This window comes from Somniosus microcephalus, chromosome 23 (assembly GCF_052327205.1).
Source record: "Somniosus microcephalus isolate GS21.2 chromosome 23, FLI_Smic_1.0, whole genome shotgun sequence".
Lineage (NCBI taxonomy): Eukaryota > Metazoa > Chordata > Chondrichthyes > Squaliformes > Somniosidae > Somniosus > Somniosus microcephalus.
The window spans coordinates 6,073,680-6,093,491 of NC_141009.1; the positions used below are offsets into that span (position 1 = coordinate 6,073,680).

Below are 19,812 nucleotides of genomic sequence, written 5' to 3' on the forward strand. Positions count from 1 at the left end.
AAAGTGTGCATTAAAAAAAAAAGAAACAAAAAAATATATATATATATAATAGGGGCCGAGGTTATGATCTGAAATTGTTGAATGCCACGTTGAGTCCAGAGGGCTGTAAAGTGCCTAATCGGAAGATGAGGTGCTGTTCCTCGAGCTTACGCTGAGCTTCCGTGGACCAGTGCAAGAGGCCGAGGACGGTGAGGTCGGAGTGGGAATTGGGCGGTGAATTAAAGTGACAGGCCACCGGGAGCTCGGGGTCCCCCTTACGGACTGACCAGAGGTGTTCCGCAAAGCGGTCACACAATCTGCGTTTGGTCTCCCCATTGTAGAGGAGACCACATCGTGAGCAGCGAATACAGTATACTAAATTGCAGGAAGTACAAGTAAATCGCTGTTTCACCTGGAAGGGTGTTTGGGGCACTGGACAGTGGGAAGGGGGGGGAGATATAAGGGCTTGCACGGGAAGGTGCCGGGCGAAGGGGAAGGGGTGCTGGGGGTGGTAGGGGAGTGGACTAGGGTGTCACGGAAGGAGCGGTCCCTACGGAATGCTGAAAGGGGAGGTGAGGGGAAGATGCGTTTGGTGGTGGGTTCACGCTGGAGGTGGCGGAAATGGCAGAGGATGATCCGTTGAATGTGGAGGCTGGTGGGGTGAAAGGTGAACTCTATTGTGGTTCCGGGAGGGAGGGGCAGGGGTGAGGGCAGAAGTGCAGGAGATAGAACAGACTCAGATTCTTCCATGCTGTGTCAGCCGTGGCTGTTGGGTAGCACTCTCTTTCGCCTTTAAAGGCAGAAGGTTGTGGGTTCAAGTCCCACTCCAGAGACTTGAGCACAAAAATCTAGGCTGACATTCCCAGTGAGGAAGGGGCAGTACTGAGGGAGCGCCGCACTGTTGGTCATAAATTTTTCCACGCCCACTATTTCTCCCCGGTGTCCTGGCCGATATTTATCCCTCAATCAACATCACTAAAAAACAGATTATCTGGTCGTTATCATATTTACGTCCACCTGAGAGAGCAGACGGTACCTCCGACAATGCAGCACTCAAGTGTCAGCCTAGATTTTTGTGCTCAAGTCTCTGGGGTGGGACTCAAACCCACAACCTCCTGACTCAGAAGCGAGGGTGCTGCCAACTGAGCCACAGCTGACATTAGGCCAATCTGTGGAGAGAATGGCCGGTGTTGTGCCCTGTCTCTTTAATAGCTTGAAACATTGACTGTTCTCTCCACCCTCCTGGTCTACCCAATGCCAAATTTGCTTTATTTAGATATAAATCCTTGATTTTGCTAGTTCCGAGGTCAGATTCTTTTTTTTTATAAAAAGAAAAATCCAGGCGAAGGGCCAAAACTAATATTACAGGGCATCATCATAATTGAAAATAGTAGGAGGGAAGATAATGTAAATCATAAATTAGGGAGTTTTAAAAGCCTGGAGAAGGAATATAGGAACAGGAGTAGACCATTCAGCCCCGGTATTATTCTGGTGAATTTGCACTGTATGCCATCCAAGACCAATAAACTTCCTGTTTCGGTGCCCAAAACTGATTGCAGTACTCCAGATAGGGTGCGACAAAGGCTCTCCACAACTGAAGCATCACTTCCTCACTTGCGTATTCCAATCCCCTTGAGATAAAGGCCAACATTCTATTAACCTTTTTTGATTACTTTTTCTACCTGCAGGAAGGAGTGAAGAGGCGAGGAGTTCCACAAGCTTGAAGTCCTGGAAAAGTATGAGTTGGAGTCGGAGATGGTGCAGTGGTTTCCACACGGTGAGGATGTGAGCAGGAGGAAGACCATGCGCAACTGTGTATTCGGAGGAAGGGGAGCAACAGTAGTAGAGATAAGGAATGTCACACAAGTTATTTGGCGATTTGGGGGGGGGGGGGGGGTTAGATAAATGGATGATACGTTTTTGCCCTGTGCTCCTGATCTTTGACTGTCCGGTATGGGCAGAGAAATGAGGACAAGTCAGAGGACCTACTTGTGGATCTGCTCCTGGGCATGGCAAAGACGACCATTCATAGGTCCAGGATGAGTGCCACCTGTGGGGTGGGTTGCTCCGGATGCCTGCCCCTCTCTTCCGCGGTCTTGTTCGTGCCCAAATGGCCTTGGAGAAGGTATACGTGGTATCTGCCGGTACGTTTAGGGGGCGTTCCGTGATCAGCGGGCTCTACGAGGGAATAGTGTGTCTGGTAGACACGGGCAATATTAGGATTTAGATTATGAGTTTCCTTTTGTTTCATTCAAACTAGACTGATGTCTAAATTATTCTATCAGTCGTGCCTCCTGAACATGAGGACATTTGCAGAATTGTTTTTCTATTGATGACACTGAGGCAACCGAGTGTCACTCTTATTGGTCAAGCAAAAATAGGCACAATACTCATGGTAGTCTGACCCCGATCAGGCTGCGCCTCCAAGAGGAGAGATATAACATTAAAAACTTGCATTTATCTAGCACCTTTAACTTAGAAAAACGTCCACAGGCACTTCACAGACACGTTAGCAAAGAAAATTTGACACCAAGCCACAGAAGGAGATATTAGGACAGGTGACCAAAAGCTTGGTCAAAAGCAGTAGGTTTTAAGGAGCGTCTTAAAGGAGGAGAGGTGGAGGTGTTTAGGGAGGGAATTCCAGAGCTTGGAGCCTAAGCAGCTGAAGGCACGGCCACCAATGATGGAAGGATGAAAAGCAAGGATGTGCAAGAGGCCGGAATTGGAGGAGCCCAGAGATCGCGGAGGGTTGTTGGGCTGGAGGCGGTTACAGAGATAGGGAGGGGCAAAGCCACGGAGGGATTTGAAAACAAGGATGAGAATTTTAAAATTAAGGCGTTGCCGGACCGGGAGCCAATGCAGGTCAGCGAGCACAGGGGAGCTGGGTGAACGGAATTTGGTGCGAGTTAGGATCTAGGCAGCGAAGTTTTGGATGAGCTGAAGTTCACGGAGGGTGCAAGGTGGGAAGCCGGCCAGGAGCGCATTGGAATAGTCGAGTCTAGAGGCAACAAAGGCATGGGTGAGGGTTTCAGCAGCAGATCAGTTGAGGCATGGCAAAGACGGGCCCATGTTACGGAGGTGGAAGTAAATGGTCTTGGTGATGGAGAGAATATGGGGTCAAAAGCTCAGCTGACAGTCAAATAGGATGCCAAGGAGGCAGAAAAAGGCCTATGAAGGTGGGGTAGAGTAAACAGCAACCAACATTATAATGTTTGATACATTTTTTAAATTAATTTTATTTCAAAACATAACAATTAACAATATGCTCTTTGAACAGAATATGCTATCAATTTTTTTTCCCCCCCAATTCTAAAATTCAGGTGCAGACATTGAGCGCAATTTGTAAAATTTTTTTTTAAATACAAGTACACATTTTTGGGGGAAAAACAGTACTAACAGTCTTTGAAATGTCGCACAGTGAGTAAACCTTCATTGAAAGACACAATCTGGAGCTTATACAGAAGAAACTCTAATGAACTGGCTCCCAAAATCTTCAAGGAGCAAGAGACTTATGGTTTGTAGAAGATGCAGGGGTTTCTGTTAAAGTTTGGTGGAATTTGGATAATGCACCCCACTTATGTTTACAGTAAAACGAATGCCATTGGTCAGGCGATGACAGAGGGATGTGGGGGGGGGGGGGGGGGGGAAGGAGGAGGAGGGAAGATACTAATCCAGTCACAATCAACTGCAAAGAATGCGATCCCTTTAAATAATTTGCTCTTGTTTTTGCCTGGTAAAAATTAAGTTCGCGCTGTAGATGATAAATTATTTTCTTCCCTTATGTTGCATTTCTGATACATTGAGTTGGATTTTTTGACCTGTGCAAAATGCAGCAAACTAAAAACCAGCCACTCATTAAATGGTCAGCGTCAGCCATGAAATAAGAGGCTACAATATAAGCAATGCAAAAATAAGTTACTGGCTCTTACAGTGCAATATATTCCAGTTTCTATACATCGTGCACTAGCATTTGGCATTCATTCCCTCCTGCATTGTAATTTAGTGTCAAGATCGGTTCTGTTGCTGCCTTAATCGCCCTTTCCCCGAATAATTTAATGAAGAGACATAATCAGGTCTACAGAACTGCAACAGGCCACCTATCCCCCAGTCCTGCTGACATTGATGGCACACGTTTTGGTACAGTTTACACAGAGTAAAAGCCACAAACATAATAGCTTTATTGTATATAGTATCCTACAGCAGTCATGGTAACACTAGCTTTGGTCATTCATGTTTTGAAGGGATTAGCTCTGGTTATAGTGATTGCTAAACCCCACCTCTCTTTGCCCCCACTCCCATTTCAGCCACAAATGCTGGTGTTATTGGTCTCTCAATAGTGTCAACGTGCCCCGCAGGGTTCTGTGACATCAACATAACACAATTAAGACACTGGCCACATCATGTCTAGTTATAAATGAACACGATTCTAACCATTTTCAACTTACTTCAATCGACTTGGAAATAATACTGCACAGTGGCAGAAACACCACCTTCGGTTGCAAGCTTATTTTAATGCTCTTTATTCCAACACTGATCACCACTGCCACTCCTTCCCCCAACAGATATAGCAAGACAAGTGTGCGTGAGACACAGAGTGACAATGAGTGAGAAGCAGACAGATACAGAGAGACAGTGTGCAAGAAAGACACAGTCTATTTGTTAAGTCTCATGCAAGGCGGGGGAGAGAGACAGGCAGATACAGAGAGCAAGTTTGTGAGCATGTGTGTGCGAGAGAGAGAGAACGAGAGATACACAATTTGTGAGTGTCAATGAGTGAGAAGCAGGCAGACAGATACAGCGAGACAGTGTACAAGAAAGACACAGTCTATTTGTTAATTCTCATGCAAGGTGGGAGAGACAGCACAGTGCAACTTTGTGAGCACAAGAGAACGCGAGAGATACAGATACACAGTGTGTGAGAGAGTCAGAGTGTGTGCAGAAACTCAAGGGGAATGTCCTGAAACTGGGATCAGTACTGTAGTCTTAGGGCAGTGTTAGTTTGCTCTGAGAGGCCACTGAATGCAGATCTACCCTGCAGTGCTATTGACCTATGAACTGAGTTAGGAGCAGTCAGTACCATCGCCAGAGGTCATCAAGGCCACTATATATTAAAAAAAAGCCTTTTGAAACTAAAATCTCAAAACTGCATCAACTGGAACAAGGTATAATTTTAAAGAAAAGAACATTCCATTCATTGGTTCCCAAACAAGTAAATTTTGTTTCAAACAGAAAAACCGTGTCCTATGCACTATTAGACACTGAGATATCAATTATGTACTTCAAATGCTTATCCAGAACAGTTTGCATTTCTACACAAGGAATACGTAATACACTGAACAGACACGAGTCTGACATACACTGTGACCCCACAAAATATAACCACAACTTTGAAAATTAAATCTGTGTGTTCTCAGCCCGTAATCCAGAAGGAATTCAGCTTCTGACACAAGCTTGCCATACAACTGCAGGCGTGAATTCACTCTCGAGCAAGAATCAGGAGGATGAGGGAACTGAATCGGAGCCGTGTTAACAGTGAATGACCTTTGCCCTCAGGCACCATGAGTGAAGTGGGGCAAAGCTGGGGGAGACATCACATTGCAATGGTAGATCCTGAAGTTGTAACTACCAAGGTAAGCGATCTACCGTGTCAAAACATTACCGGGCAGTTACGGCAGAAAATACAGGGGGGGCTATTTTAACTGCAGGCTGTGGATCCCTCCCAGTTTCTCCTCCATCACCAGCACTTTAATTCTGGTCAGTGCTATGCTTTTTAAAGTTGCCAGCGTTCTGCCCCCTCTTGCCCACCTAACACTGGAGAAAGTTTCCAGCTGGCTTTGCAGTTCTCCGCTCGCCATTCAAACTCTCGTGACTTTAAAGAGTGCCGGGAGAGGGTAGCAGAGCACTGGCCGATTGCAAGCAGGTCAACGAGGACAGTAACCAGCTGGAAAGGCCCTTCAGTGTTAGGTGGATGGAGAGGGGACAAACCTTGGCACCTTAAAACACACAGCTGACCAGGAAAGTTGCACTGTCAGGTGAAAACTGTGGGACTTTACACCGTTACAAATCACTAGCAATAATTATCAAAAGATAAACCTCAACATTACACACACTGGATACCGATTTAACCCTGGGATGATTCTAAATGCATGCAAACAGTAAAAATAGAAAGTTGACATTTTCTGGACCCGTACATACAGCACAAGCACAGCTAATTATCGACAGCCTATAAGTATATTAGATTATAAGATACACTCACACTTCATTATGGAATGTGATCTTCCCAAAGGACTGTTTGGATTGTAGCCTCAATCAGCGTGAATACCGAGAATGGGAGCCAAGTGCTGAAGGTTTGGTCCTGCCCAGTTCTAAAACGTTAATATCGTTTAAATGGACAATGATGCTTTGCACCAGTGTCGGGGGTAACTCAAACCCCAAATCAGAAGTGACCCTGCCAGGAGACCAGACAAGCCTACAAATCGCTGTCGGTGACAGTGGAGGGGGAATGCTGAGCACATTCGCTTGACATTTAGCTGGTTGACCCATTAAAAATAAAGGGATTAATGCCCGGGGTGGAAACAGGCGGCCGAGGAAATGTTCCCCAGGTGTGTTAGGTGTCACCAGCAATGCCGAGATCATCACATCAGTCCAACCGCTTCTGTTAGGAGGGAAAGTTGGGTCTAAATAGAGACGTCAGAGTGGTTTAGTATTAAATAGCAGATGGATAGATTAAAGGAGACAATAAAACTCCAGGGGTGCAAGTGGTTTAAGACAGTTGAGTTAAACTTAGCCAATATGACTGACTAGCTGTGCCAGTATTAGCTGCCGAACCTGCCACTTGCAGTTTGGGGGCAGGCATTTAAAGATCAGACGCGACAATTTCAGACACCTTTTTTCTACAAAGACAAACCGCTCCTGTACAGCTTTGCTCTTGTGTGTCAGACCCTGGCGGGAGTCCTTCATAGTTTGTAAACATTTCCTCACAAGCACTTAAACAGAAGTGAATTCTCTGACAACCTTGGTGTTGAAACAAACATAAAATAAGCAAGAGTCAGGGGGTGGATTTAAGAGAATTGTGATTGTGGTGACTGATTTCATGTGACTAATTTGGACAATGTATCCCAAACCTCCTTGGGTTTAACCCCTCCTCCCCACAGGTAACACCAATACACATTAAAAAAAATATATAAAGGACTTCACATGGGAGATTGGAGTGCAGTAGAAAGCTTAAATATAAGTGGAACTGTAGTGATATGACTTCTGGCTATCAGTCATTAGCTCTGATACAGCAGCTGAAATTTCAAGGAACAAGGCGTTCTATATTTTGTTTGGAATCAGCAGCAATTATCAGACCTTAGTCTGAAAGCCCAGTCAATGTGAAAACCCATTTGGTCATTCAAATGTCCCTTGTGGCAGTAAAAAGCTTCTGCACTGCTCTCTAGTGGCACACGGTGGCAGATCCAAGTACGGCAGGAAGCGGGGGACGGACCTGTAAAATATCGCCACGGTGCCAGAGATCTTCTAATAAATCACCTCCTGGTCCCCAAAAATACACCACAACTCTCAATCCTTGTGACCGTACTGCTGTAGATACTGAAGATCCAGGAAACCTCATTGTATCCTGCAACACTCCAGTGAGGAGTTTACAGTTTGCATTTCAAAGCAACATTTAGCACAAATGTTTTTGGACAGTTCAGATTGAAGTACCTGGTTCAGTGACTGAGCTTTCACCCACTTATGTGCAAGGTTAAGCTGTCACAGGCCATCTCCATCACAGCACTACAGAAAGAGAACCTCTAGCACCGACGAGAGAGTTGCAGCACTGTGCTTTCCCTTTAGGTCTGTGATAAGGGTTTGTTTATTCATTTATCTCGCTACCATATTCTTTCATTAGAGGAAAGGCCGTTGCCTTCATTCAGAGTGCAATTGCAATTGACTTGCTCAGCACCATTAGTGCATATTCATTCACATTGGAGAGAGGAGGAGATAGAGAGATTGTGATCCTCCCAGGGTGGGGGAAGAGATGGGGAGTCACAGGATTGCACATTACAGAGTGAAAGACCTCCTTTAGCCACACACTGCACTGCAGTGTGGAGAAGTTGTCCTGGAAGGCACTGCAGAGGCAAGTTTGGTCACTTTCCCCACCATAGTGTGTGTGTGTGTGTGTGTGTGTCTGTGTGTGTGTGGCATTTCCTGGAATATCGAGCGGATTTGGACTGTCGCTATGCAGCATCCTGGAGTTCTTTTGCTTTCTTTAGGACCTGGTCGACATCAGAAATCGGATAATCCTAGTCGCGGGTGGGTGGAGAAAAGAGAAAAACAGTTACATATACCCTGTTAGTCAGTGAAACGCCTCCATTGATCAAAATACTACACAATGTCTATACCTTTCAAAAGACTTGCATTTATGTAGGAAGATGTCCATAGAATATATTTACATATTGTCTTTCAGAACCTCCTGAAGTGCTTTTATAATGAAGTAATTTTTTGAAGAGTAGTCACTGTTGTAATGTAGGAAACGCAGCAGCCAATTTGCACACAGCAAGCGCCCAGAAACGACGAGATATTGACCAGATTAATTGTTTTTTGTGATGTTGGTTGAGTGATAAATATTGGCCAGGACACCAGGGAGAACTCCCCTTGCTCTTCTTTGAAATATTGCCACAGGATTTTTTACGTCCGATCGGTTTAACGTCTCATCAGAAACACGGCACCTCCAACAGTGCAGCACTTCCTCAGTACTGCACTGGGAGTGTCAGCCTAGATTTTTGTGCTCAAGTCTCTGGAGTGGGGCTTGAACCCACAACCTTCTGACTCAGAGGTGAGAGTGCTGCCCACTGAGCCACGTCCGACACCTAAACACACAAACATCAAAACATTGCAAGTGAACCCAAAGGGCTGTGAATGCTGAATCGTTGAGTAGTCAAGGCTGAGATCGATAGATTTTTGGACTCATGGGGAATCAAGGGATATGGGGATCGGGCGGGAAAGTGGAGTTGAGGTCGAGGATCAGACATGATCTTATTGAATGGCGGAGCAGGCTCGAGGGGCCGTGCGGCAGAGCAGGCTCGAGGGGCCGGAGCGGGCTCGAGGGGCCGTGGGGGCGGAGCGGGCTCGAGGGGCCGTGGGGGCGGAGCGGGCTCGAGGGGCCGTGGGGGCGGAGCGGGCTCGAGGGGCCGTGGGGGCGGAGCGGGCTCGAGGGGCTGTGGGGGCGGAGCGGGCTCGAGGGGCTGTGGGGGCGGAGCGGGCTCGAGGGGCCGTGCGGCCGACGCCTGCTCCTATTTCTTCTGTTCTTATTTCTTATTCTAGGTGAAACGGCATTGAATTGAACAACAGCATTCCATTTACATAAAGTATGTGGCCCAGTTTCGTATCCTGCTAAAATGTTGAAATAAACTTGCCCTTTTAGTTCTGGTGCTCAGAATGAAACCAGGCCTCCTTTGCCCATTTAGTGTTGCGGTTAATGCAGGCGAGTTGCTAGGGTTACGGCCGATGCTTACCGGGAGCCGGGATGTAGCTGTTTGAACTTTGCTTCAGCAGCTGGCGGCTTAACCAGGAGAGTGGGCATGACCAAGTTATAGAATCGTACAGCACAGGAAGAGGCCATTCGGCCCATCGTGCCTATGCCGGCTCTTTGAAAGAGCTACCCAATTAGTCCCACTCCCCCTGCTCTTTCCCCACAGCCCTGCAATTTTTTTTATTTTCAAGTATTTATCCAATTCCCTTTTGAAAGTTACTATTGAATCTACTTCAACCGCCCTTTCAGGCAGCGCGTTCCAAAAAAAACCTCATCTCTCCTCCCGTGTGGCTTGCTGCCCGAGTCGGCGTGTGATCCCACACACGTGGAATAAATTCTCTATCCCATGTACGAGCGTGCAACTGGGATGTCACATGGTGCCATCAGCCATATACACCTCACAGATCCGAGTATTTAATAATTCAGACACCATTTTCAGAGGCAGATTATAGGATGGAGTGATTTTTTTTTTTGAAGATAGCAAAAGTAGAAAGCAAGATCTCTCATCTTTCGGTGAAGCAATCCTCATTCTTTTAATTCACCGGGCGCCTCGCCCTTAAGGAGCTGAATCCACACGGCCCCCGCCCCACACCCCCATCTCGTGCCCTGGAAAAAGACTCTCCGAGTGAGAATCGCGGGCTAGAGATTCGCCCAAGACAGATTTCCACACTTCTCGTGTGGTGTGGCTTACAACCCGAGTACCAGAATTTTGCATGAAAGGTACCACAGTGATAATTCCAGTCTCTGACTGTTGATAAAGTCACAACAACTTGTATTTATACAACGCCTTTAAAGTAGTAAAATGTCCCAAGGCGCTTCACAGGAGTGTTATAAGAACATAAGACATAGGAGCAGGAGGTGGTCATTTGGCCCCTCGAGCCTGCTCCGCCAATCAATAAGATCATGGCTGATCTGATCTTGGCCTCAACTCCACTTCCCTGCCCACTCCCCATACCTCTTGATTTCCTTATCGTTCAAATATCTGTGTCTATCTCCACCTTAAATATATTCAATGACCCAGCTTCCACAGCTCTCTGGGGAAGAGAATTCCAAAGAGTCACGACCCTGAGAGAAGAAATTCCTCCTCATCTCCGTTTTAAATGGGTGCCCCCTTATTCTGAAATTGTGCCCCCTAGTTCTAGATTCCCCCACGAGGGGAAACATCCTCTCTGCATCTAATCTGTCATAAGAACATAAGAAATAGGAGCAGGAGTAGGCCATACGGCCCCTCGGGCCTGCTCCGCCATTCAATAGGATCATGGCTGATCTGAATCTAGACTCACGTCCACTTCCCTGCCCTCTCCCCGTAACCCCTAATTCCCTTATCTGCTAGGACAATGTCTATCTCCATTTTAAATGTATTTAATGATGTAGCTTCCACAGCTCTCTGGGGTAGCAAATTCCATAGATTTACTACCCTCTGAGTGAAGAAGTTTCTCCTCATCTCAGTTTTGAAAGGGCAGCCCCTTATTCTAAGATTATGCCCCCTAATTCTAGTCTCACCCATCAGTGGAAACATCCTCACCGCATCCACCCAATCAAGCTCCCTCAAAATCTTATATGTTTCGATAAGATCACCTCTCATTCTTCTGAACTCCAATGAGTAGAGTCCCAACCTACTCAACCTTTCCTCATACGTCAACCCCCTCATCTCCGGAATCAACCGAGTGAATCTTCTCTGAACCGCCTCGAGAGCAAGTATATCTTTTCTTAAATATGGAAACCAAAACTGCACGCAGTATTCCAGGTGTGGCCTCACCAATACCCTGTATAACTGCAGCAAGACTTCCCTGTTTTTATACTCCATCCCCCTTGCAATAAAAGCCAAGATTCCATTAGCCTTCCTGATCACCTGCTGCACCTGCATACTAACTTTTTGTGTTTCATGCACCAGGACCCCCAGATCCCTTTGTACTGTAGCACTTTGCAGTTTCTCTCCATTTAGATAATAACTTGCTCTTTGATTTTTTCTGCCAAAGTGCATAACCTCACACTTTCCAACATTATATTGCATCTGCCAAATCTCTGCCCACTCACTTAGCCTGTCTATGTCCTTTTGCAGGTTTTTTATGTCCTCCTCACTCACTGCTTTCCCTCCCATCTTTGTATCGTCGGCAAACTTGGATATGTTGCACTCAGTCCCTTCCTCCAAATCGTTAATATAGATTGCAAAGAGTTGGGGTCCCAGCACTGACCCCTGCGGAACACCACTAGTTACTGATTGCCAGCCCGAGAATGAACCATTTATCCCAACTCTTTGTTTTCTGTTAGATAGCCAATCTTCCACCCATGCCAGTATATTACCACCAATCCTGTGATTTTTTTTATCTTGATCAGTAATCTTTTGTGTGGAACCTTGTCAAATGCCTTTTGGAAGTCCAAATACACTACATCCACTGGTTCCCCTTTATCCACCCTGTATGTTACATCCTCAAAGAATTCGAGCAAATTTGTCAAACATGACTTCCCCTTCGTAAAACCATGCTGACTCTGTCCTATTAAATTATGTTTATCCAAATGCTCGGTTATTGTTTCCTTAATAATGGACTCCAACATTTTGCCAACCACAGATGTTAGGCTAACTGGTCTATAGTTTCCAGCTTTTTGTTTACTTCCCTTCTTAAATAAGGGTGTTACATTAGCAGTTTTCCAATCTGCCGGGACCTTTCCTGAGTCCAGGGAGTTCTGGAAAATGATCACCAATGCATCCACAATCCCTACCGCCACTTCTCTCAAGACCCTAGGATGTAGGCCATCAGGTCCGGGGGATTTATCCGCCTTAAGTCCCATTATTTTACTGAGTACCATCTCCTTAGTGATTTTAATCGTGTTTAGCTCCTCCCCCCCATTGCCCCCTGTTTGTCCAGTGTTGGGATATTTTTAGTGTCCTCTACTGTAAAGACTGATACAAAATATTTGTTCAGCGTCTTTGCCATCTCCATGTTCCCCACCACTAGTTTCCCGGTCCCATCCTCTAAGGGACCAATGTTCACTTTAGCCACCCTTTTTCTTTTTATATAGCTGTAGAAACTCTTGCTATCTGCTTTTATATTTTTTGCTAGTTTACTTTCATAATCTATCTTCCCTTTCTTAATTAATCTTTTAGTTATTGTTTGCTGGCTTTTAAATGCTTCCCAATCTTCTATCCTCCCACTAGATTTGGCTAATTTATATGCCCTTGTTTTCAGTCGAATACTATCCTTTATTACTTTACTAAGCCACGGATGGCTGTCTTTTCTTTTACTCCCCTTTTTCCTCAGTGGAATATATTTATCTTGAAAGATGTGAAATATCTCCTTGAATGTAGACCACTGCTCTTGTACCGTCTTACACTTTAATCTGTTTTCCCAGTCCACTTTAGTCAATTCTACCTCTCATACCTTCATAGTCTCCTTTATTTAAGCTTAGTACGCTGGTTTGAGATCCAACTCTCTCACCCTCAAACTGAATTTGGAATTCAACCATATTATGGTCACTCATTCCAAGGGGATCCTTTACTAGGACATTTTTTATTAATCCTGTCTCATTACACAGGACCAGATCTAAGATTGCCTGCCCCCTGGTTGGTTCAGTTACATACTGCTCAAGGAACCCGTCCCTAATACACTCTATGAACTCTTCCTCAAGGCTGCCATGCCCAATTTGATTAGTCCAGTCAATATGAAAGTTAAAATCCCCCATGATTATAGCTGTTCCCTTATTACAAGCCCCAACTATTTCCTGATTTATACTCCGACCAATAGAGTTGCAACTGTTAGGAGGCCTATAGACTATGCCCACTAGTGACTTTTTCCCCTTATTATTCCTTATCTCCACCCAAACTGTTTCACTATCCTGATCCTTTGACCCAATATCATTTCTGACTATTGCAGTGATTCCATCCTTGATTAACATAGCAACCCCACCTCCCTTTCCTTCCTGTCTGTCCTTCCTAATTGTCAAATACCCTTGTATGTTTAGTTCCCAGTCATGATTATCTTGCAGCCATGTTTCCGTAATGGCCACCAGATCATACCCCTGTGTAGTTATTTGCACAGTCAACTCGTCAATTTTGTTACGAATGCTGCGTGCATTCAGATAAAGAACTTTCAAATATGTTTTCTGACAATTTATTCCTGCTTTTACCCCTTTTACTACTTTACCTTTATTATACATTCTGTCCCTTCCTGACATGCTCTGGTTTTTAATTCCCCCACTGCTACCTTGCTCTATTGCCTTCTCTGCTGTCATTTTTATTTTTCGCTCTCTTTTAAAACCTCCCCCCCACTAATTAGTTTAAAGCCCTCTCTACAGCCCTAGTTATTCGATTCGCCAGGATTCTAGTCCCAGCACTGGCCAAGTGAAGTCCGTCCCAACGGAACAGCTCTCTCCTGTCCCAGTACTGATGCCAGTGTCCCAGGAAGCAAAACCCATTTCTCCCACACCAGTCTTTGAGCCACGCATTTAACTCTCTAATTTTATTTACCCTAGCCAAATTTGCACGTGGCTCAGGTAGTAATCCAGAGATTATTACCCTTGTGGTTCTGCTTTTTAATTTGGCCCCTAGCTGCTCAAACTCCCTCAGCAGAACCTCCTTCCTTGTCCTATCTAGGTTGTTGGTACCAACATGGACCACGACAACTGGATCCTCCCCCTCCCACTCCAAGTTTCTCTCCAGCCCAGAGGAGATGTCCTTAACCCTGGCACCGGGCAGGCAACACAGCCTTCGGGACTCTCGCTCTCGGCTGCAAAGAACTCTATCTATCCCCCTAACGATACTATCCCCTACCACTACAACATTTCTTTTAACTCCCCCCACTTGAATGGCCCCTCGCTCCACGGTGCTGTGGCCAGGTTGCTCATCCTCCCCGCAGTCCCAGTTCCCATCCTCACAGGGAGTAAGAGCCTCAAACCTGTTGGACAAGAGCAAGGGCTGCGGCTCCTCCAACACTACCTCCTGGATCCCCGTACCTGCCTCACTTCTAGTCACACCATCCTGACCCTGGCCACGGACTACATCTGAATTAATTAATCTAATTGGTGTGACTACCTCCTGATACACAGGGTCCAGGTAACTCTCCCCCTCCCTGATGTGTCTCAGTGTTTGAAGCTCGGACTTCAGCTCTTCAACACGGAGCCGGAATTCCTCGAGCAGCCAACACTTACTGCAAATGTGATCACCGTGAGCATCAATGGTGTCCACCAGCTCCCACATATTGCAGCAGCAACACATCACCTGTCAAGCCCCCTCAGCATCTTATATGTTTCAATAAGATCCCCTCTCATTCTTCTAAACTCCAATGAGTATAGGCCCAACCTGCTCAACCTTTCATCACAAGACAACCCCTTCATCTCTGGAATCAACCTCATGAACCTTCTCTGAACTGCCTCCAATGCAAGTATATCCTTCCTTAAATAAGGAGACCAAAACTGTACGCAGTACTCCAGGTGTGGTCTCACCAACACCCTGTAACAGTTGTAACAGGACTTCCCTACTTTTATACTCCATTCCCTTTGCAATAAAGGCCAACACTCCATTTGCCTTCCTAATTACTTGCTGTACCTGCATGCTAGCCTTTTGTGATTCATGTACAAGGACCCCCAGATCCCGCTGTACCTCAGCATTTTGTAATCTCTCCCCACTTAAATAATTATTTGCTTTTTTATTTTTCCTACCAAAGTGGATAACCTCGCATTTTACCACATTAAACTCCATCTGCCAGATTTTTGCCCACTCACTTGGCCTATCTATATCCCTTTGGAGATTCTTTGCGTCCTCCACACAATTTGCTTTCCCACCTATCTTTGTATCAGCAGCAAATTTGGCTACATTACACTCAGTCCCTTCATTAATATATATTGTAAATAGTTGAGGCCCCAGCACTGATCCCTGTGGCACCCCACTAATTACAGTTTGCCAACCTGAAAATGACCCATTTATCCTGACTGTTAGTTAGCCAATCCTCTATCCATGCTAATATATTACCCCCAACCCCGTGAGCTCTTATCTTGTGTAGTAACCTTTTATGTGGCACCTTATCGAATGCCTTCTGGAAATCCAAATACACCACATCCACTGGTTCCCCTTTATCCACCCTGCTCATTACATCCTCAAAGAACTCCAGCAAATTTGTCAAACATGATTTCCCTTTCATAAAACCATGCTGACTCTGCTTGACTATATTATGATTTTCTAAATGTCCTGCTATCACTTCCTTAATGATGGACTCCAGCATTTTCCCAATGACAGATGTTAGGCTAACTGGTCGATAGTTGCCTGCTTTCTGTCTCCCTCCTTTCTTAAATAGGGGCGTTACATTTGCGGTTTTCCAGTCCGCTGGGACCTCTCCAGAATCCAGGGAATTTTGGTAGATTACAACCAATGCATCCACTATCTCTGCAGCCACCTCTTAAGACTCTAGGATGCACGCCATCGGGTTCAGGGGACTTGTCCACCTTTAGTTTGCCTAGCACTTTCTCTCTAGTGATAATGATTGTTTAAGTTCCCCCCCCCCCACCCCAATAGCCCCTTAATTATCCATTATTGGGATGCTTTTGACACCGAGCCACATGAGGAGATGTTACGACAGGTGACAAAAAGCTTGTTCAAGGTCATCAGATTTGAGGAGCGTCTTAAAGGAGGGGTGGAGGGGTTTAGGGAGGGAATTTCAGAGCTTAGGGCCTATGTGGCTGAAGGTTCCCCTCCAAGTCAGGATGGTGTGTGACTAGGAGGGGAACTTGGAGGTGCTGGTGTTCCCATGCACCTGCTGCCCTTGTCCTTCTAGGTGGAAGAGGTCGCGGGTTTGGGAGTTGCTGCAGTGCATCTTGTAGATGGCACACACTGCAGCCACGGTACGCCGGTGGCAGAGGGAGCGAATGTTTAAGGTGGTGGATGGGATGCCAATCAAACGGGCTGCTTTGCCCTGGATGGTGTCGAGCTTCTTGTGTTGTTGGAGCTGCACTCATCCAGGCAAGTGGAGAATATTCCATCACACTCCTGACTTGTGCCTTGCAGATGGTGGAAAGGCTTTGGGAGTCAGGTGGTGAGTCACTTGCCACAGAATACCCAGCCTCTGACCTGTTCTTGTAGCCACAGCATCTATGTGGCTGGTCCAGTTAAGTTTCTGGTCAAGCTTTTCGTCACCTGTCGTAAGGATGTTGATGGTGGGGGATTCAATGATGGTAATGCCACTGAATGTCAAGGGGAGGTGGTTTAACTCTCTCTTGTTGGAGATAGTGTGTGGCACAAATGTTACTTGCCACTTCTCAGCCCAAGCCTGAATGTTGTCCAGGTCTTGCTGCATGCCGGCACAGACTACTTCATTATCTGAGGAGTTGCGAATGGAACTGAACACTGTGCAATCAGTAGCGAAGGGCATTAGTGAACCAGATGGGTTTTGAGACAATCTGGTAGTTACATGGTCACCATTACTGATACTAGCTTTTTATTCCAGATTTATTTAATTAACTGAATTTAAATTCCCCAGCTGTTGTGGTGGGTGAATAAGTAGACAAGGGATCCCAGACATAACTGAGTCCCTGTTTGAGTCATACATTCTGTCCTTATTTTTATACCATTATAAATTCCCTGTCCACAAAAAGTTGCTCTCTATCTACCCTGTCAATTTCTTTCAAAATCCTAAAAACCCTCAATCAAATCACCCCTTAACCGTCTATATTCCAGGAAAGCCTAGTTTGTGTAATCTCGCCTCTTAATCTAACCCTTGGAGCCCTGATAACTTTCTGGTGAATCTGCACTGCACTCCTTCCAAGGCCAATATATCTTTTCTAAGGTGCGGTGCCCAGACTGTACACAGTACTCCAGATGTGGTCTAACCAGGGCTTTGTATAGCTGTGGCAAAAAAGTCCTCCCCTTTATATTCTAGCCCACTAGTTATAAAAGCCAATGACTCATGTGGGGTATAAACATCAGGACAGACTGGTTGGGCCGAATGGCCTGTTGCAGTGCTGTATATTCCATGTAAACGGGTCATGCTGTAATTACACCCTCCCACCAGCGGTGGCGCTGCAACATCTCCACTCCACTGCAATCTTAGCGTGACGTTTACATACGTATATACTATTATGAATGCGGAGATAGGAATACATAATTGGAAACGTTGGCAGGAAATGTGCCGGGTGCAAGATGCTAAATGTATTCTGTACAGATGGAAAGATAGGTACGAATGAGTTGGACACTTCTTCAACCTGTGTGAGAAAAACTGATGCTTGTAAAGAGGAAACAATGGAAGTCTTTAAAAAGTCACTGAGGTGACAAGTTAGTTATTGTAGATGGCGATTTTAAAGGAAAATATTTTGCTTTTTACAATCAGTTTTCCCCAGAACAGTTTCACGCCACAGGATATAAATGCCTAGCTTCTTGCTGCTGTCCTTTCTGAGCTGCTGTTACTGGCTGTTTCTCTGCCAAAGCTTTGCGTGGCTCTACAGGACAGAGGTGTTCTTGGGTGAAGTGTGAGATTGTCCCAATTCCCATCCCTGTGCAAACACCAGTTGTGTTTTAACATAGCTGGACTGACAACAGGAACTAGAAAGCAGTGCTGAGCGGACAGTCAAGTGAGACTGGTACACCAGTCTGTCTGAAGCTGTGATTGATGCACAAGTGAAGGAGACATAGCTGCTTATTATTACTGACAAAAGTTATTACCAATAAAAACAGAAAATGCTGGAAACGCGCAAAAGGTCAGGCAGCATCTGTGTAGAGAGAGAGACAAGAGTTAGGGCCCTCCGCCTTCTTCCTTCAACAGAGGTCCAACCCGCCCCCATCCACTGCCACCCTCCTCCACCTGGCTGAACTTTCTCTCGTACGGAATAACTTTTCCTTTAACTCTTCCTCCAAATAAAAGGTGTCGCTATGGGAACCTGTATGGGTTTAGCCAATGTTCCCTCTAATTTGTTTTGGGGTGTGCGGCCGATTTAACGGGCTGCGCGGCCCATTCAAATTTCCGCGCATGCGCGGTTTTTCCATTCGAAAGCCAGTGACCGGCCTGCACGGGACCTCCAGACCGCTGTGCAGCCACGCAGCTTAACAAGAACATTGGTCCGAGCTATGCCTGCCTTTCCATGGGATACGTGGAACATTCTTTGTTCCACTCTTACTCAGGTTCCCTCCCTCACCTCTATTTCATTGATGACTATCAGTGGCGCTTCCTGCTCTCGCCTCGAACTGGAATTTCTTTTTTTTTTTTTAAAATCAACTTTGCTTCTAACCTCCACTCCTCCCTCGTCTTGACGTGGTCCATCTCTGACTCTTTCCTTCCCTTCCTCGACTTCTCTGTCTCCATTTCTGGAAACAGGCTGTCCATCAATGTCTACTACTAGCCCACTGACTCCCACAGCTACCAGAGAAAAATCAGTTTCTCTCTGTGGCTTGCACTCTCTGCTGAGTCAGAAGGTCATGGGTTCAAGTCCCACTCCAGAGACTTGAGCACATAATCCAGTCTGACGCTCCCAGTGCAGTGCTGAGGGAGTGCTGCACTGTCGGAGGTGCCGTCTTTTGGATGAGATGTTAAACCAAGGCTCTCAGGTGGATGTAAAAGATCCCATGGCACTATTTCGAAGAGGAGCAGGGGAGTTATCCCCGGTGTCCTGGGGCCAATATTTATCCCTCGACCAATTCACTAAAACAGTTTATCTGGCCATTATCACATTGCTGTTTGTGGGAGCTTGCTGTGCGCAGATTGGCTGCTGTGTTTCCTACATTACAACAGTGACTACACTTCAAAAAGTACTTCATTGGCTGTAAAGCGCTTTGGGACGTCCTGAGGTGGTGAGAGGCGCTATAGAAATGCAGTCTTTAGATGCTGCCTGACGCTGAGTGTTCCCAGCATTTTGTTTTTATTTCAGATTTCCAGTATTTTGCTTTTGTAAAAGTGCTCAATTTATTAAAGTTTGCTGTGTCTATTTGTTTTTTTAATTTGAGCCAAATGGTAGAGAGGCATTACACAAAAGGAGGAACTATCGCTGCACTTTAGCTGTGAAAAACATAGCTCCTACCCTTGTCAAAGTAAACTATAAAATGTTTGAGATTCCCTTCCCCCCCCCCCAGCCTTTTTCAAAAGTCACATTAGAGAGATTTCTAATACTCACCAAATACTGGTGCTTTTGGACAGTGAAATTCCCCACCTGATCTTTGGAGATGGGACACAAAGATACTTCCCAGCGTGCTGCTTTTCGAAAGGAACCCACTGTCTGATGAGAGGAAGTCACTTATCAAGTTTGATGAAAATAGAAGCATTTTCTTCATGAGAAAAGAAACATATTGAGGTGGCAAGTCCGACATTTAGAAATAGGTGTATGCACAGGCAGAAAGAGAGAGACAG

The 19,812-nt window shown here is 45.7% G+C and overlaps 1 protein-coding gene across 2 annotated transcripts in view; it reads right to left on the reverse strand.

Moving 5' to 3' along the window:
- Positions 1 to 3,190: 3,190 nt before the first annotated feature.
- tbc1d13 (TBC1 domain family, member 13) overlaps positions 3,191 to 19,812 on the reverse strand; it is a 56,024-nt gene continuing 39,402 nt past the window's right edge. The window contains exons 12-13 of one of the 2 annotated variants that reach the window (XM_085965273.1): positions 19,580 to 19,681; positions 3,191 to 8,264 (exon numbers count right to left, since the gene is read on the reverse strand). In XM_085965273.1, the coding sequence (XP_085821399.1) occupies positions 8,199 to 8,264; positions 19,580 to 19,681 (168 nt within the window). In that variant the 3' untranslated portion in view covers positions 3,191 to 8,198. The remainder of the gene's footprint in view (positions 8,265 to 19,579; positions 19,682 to 19,812) is intronic. The other variant, XM_085965274.1, reaches the window with a different exon arrangement.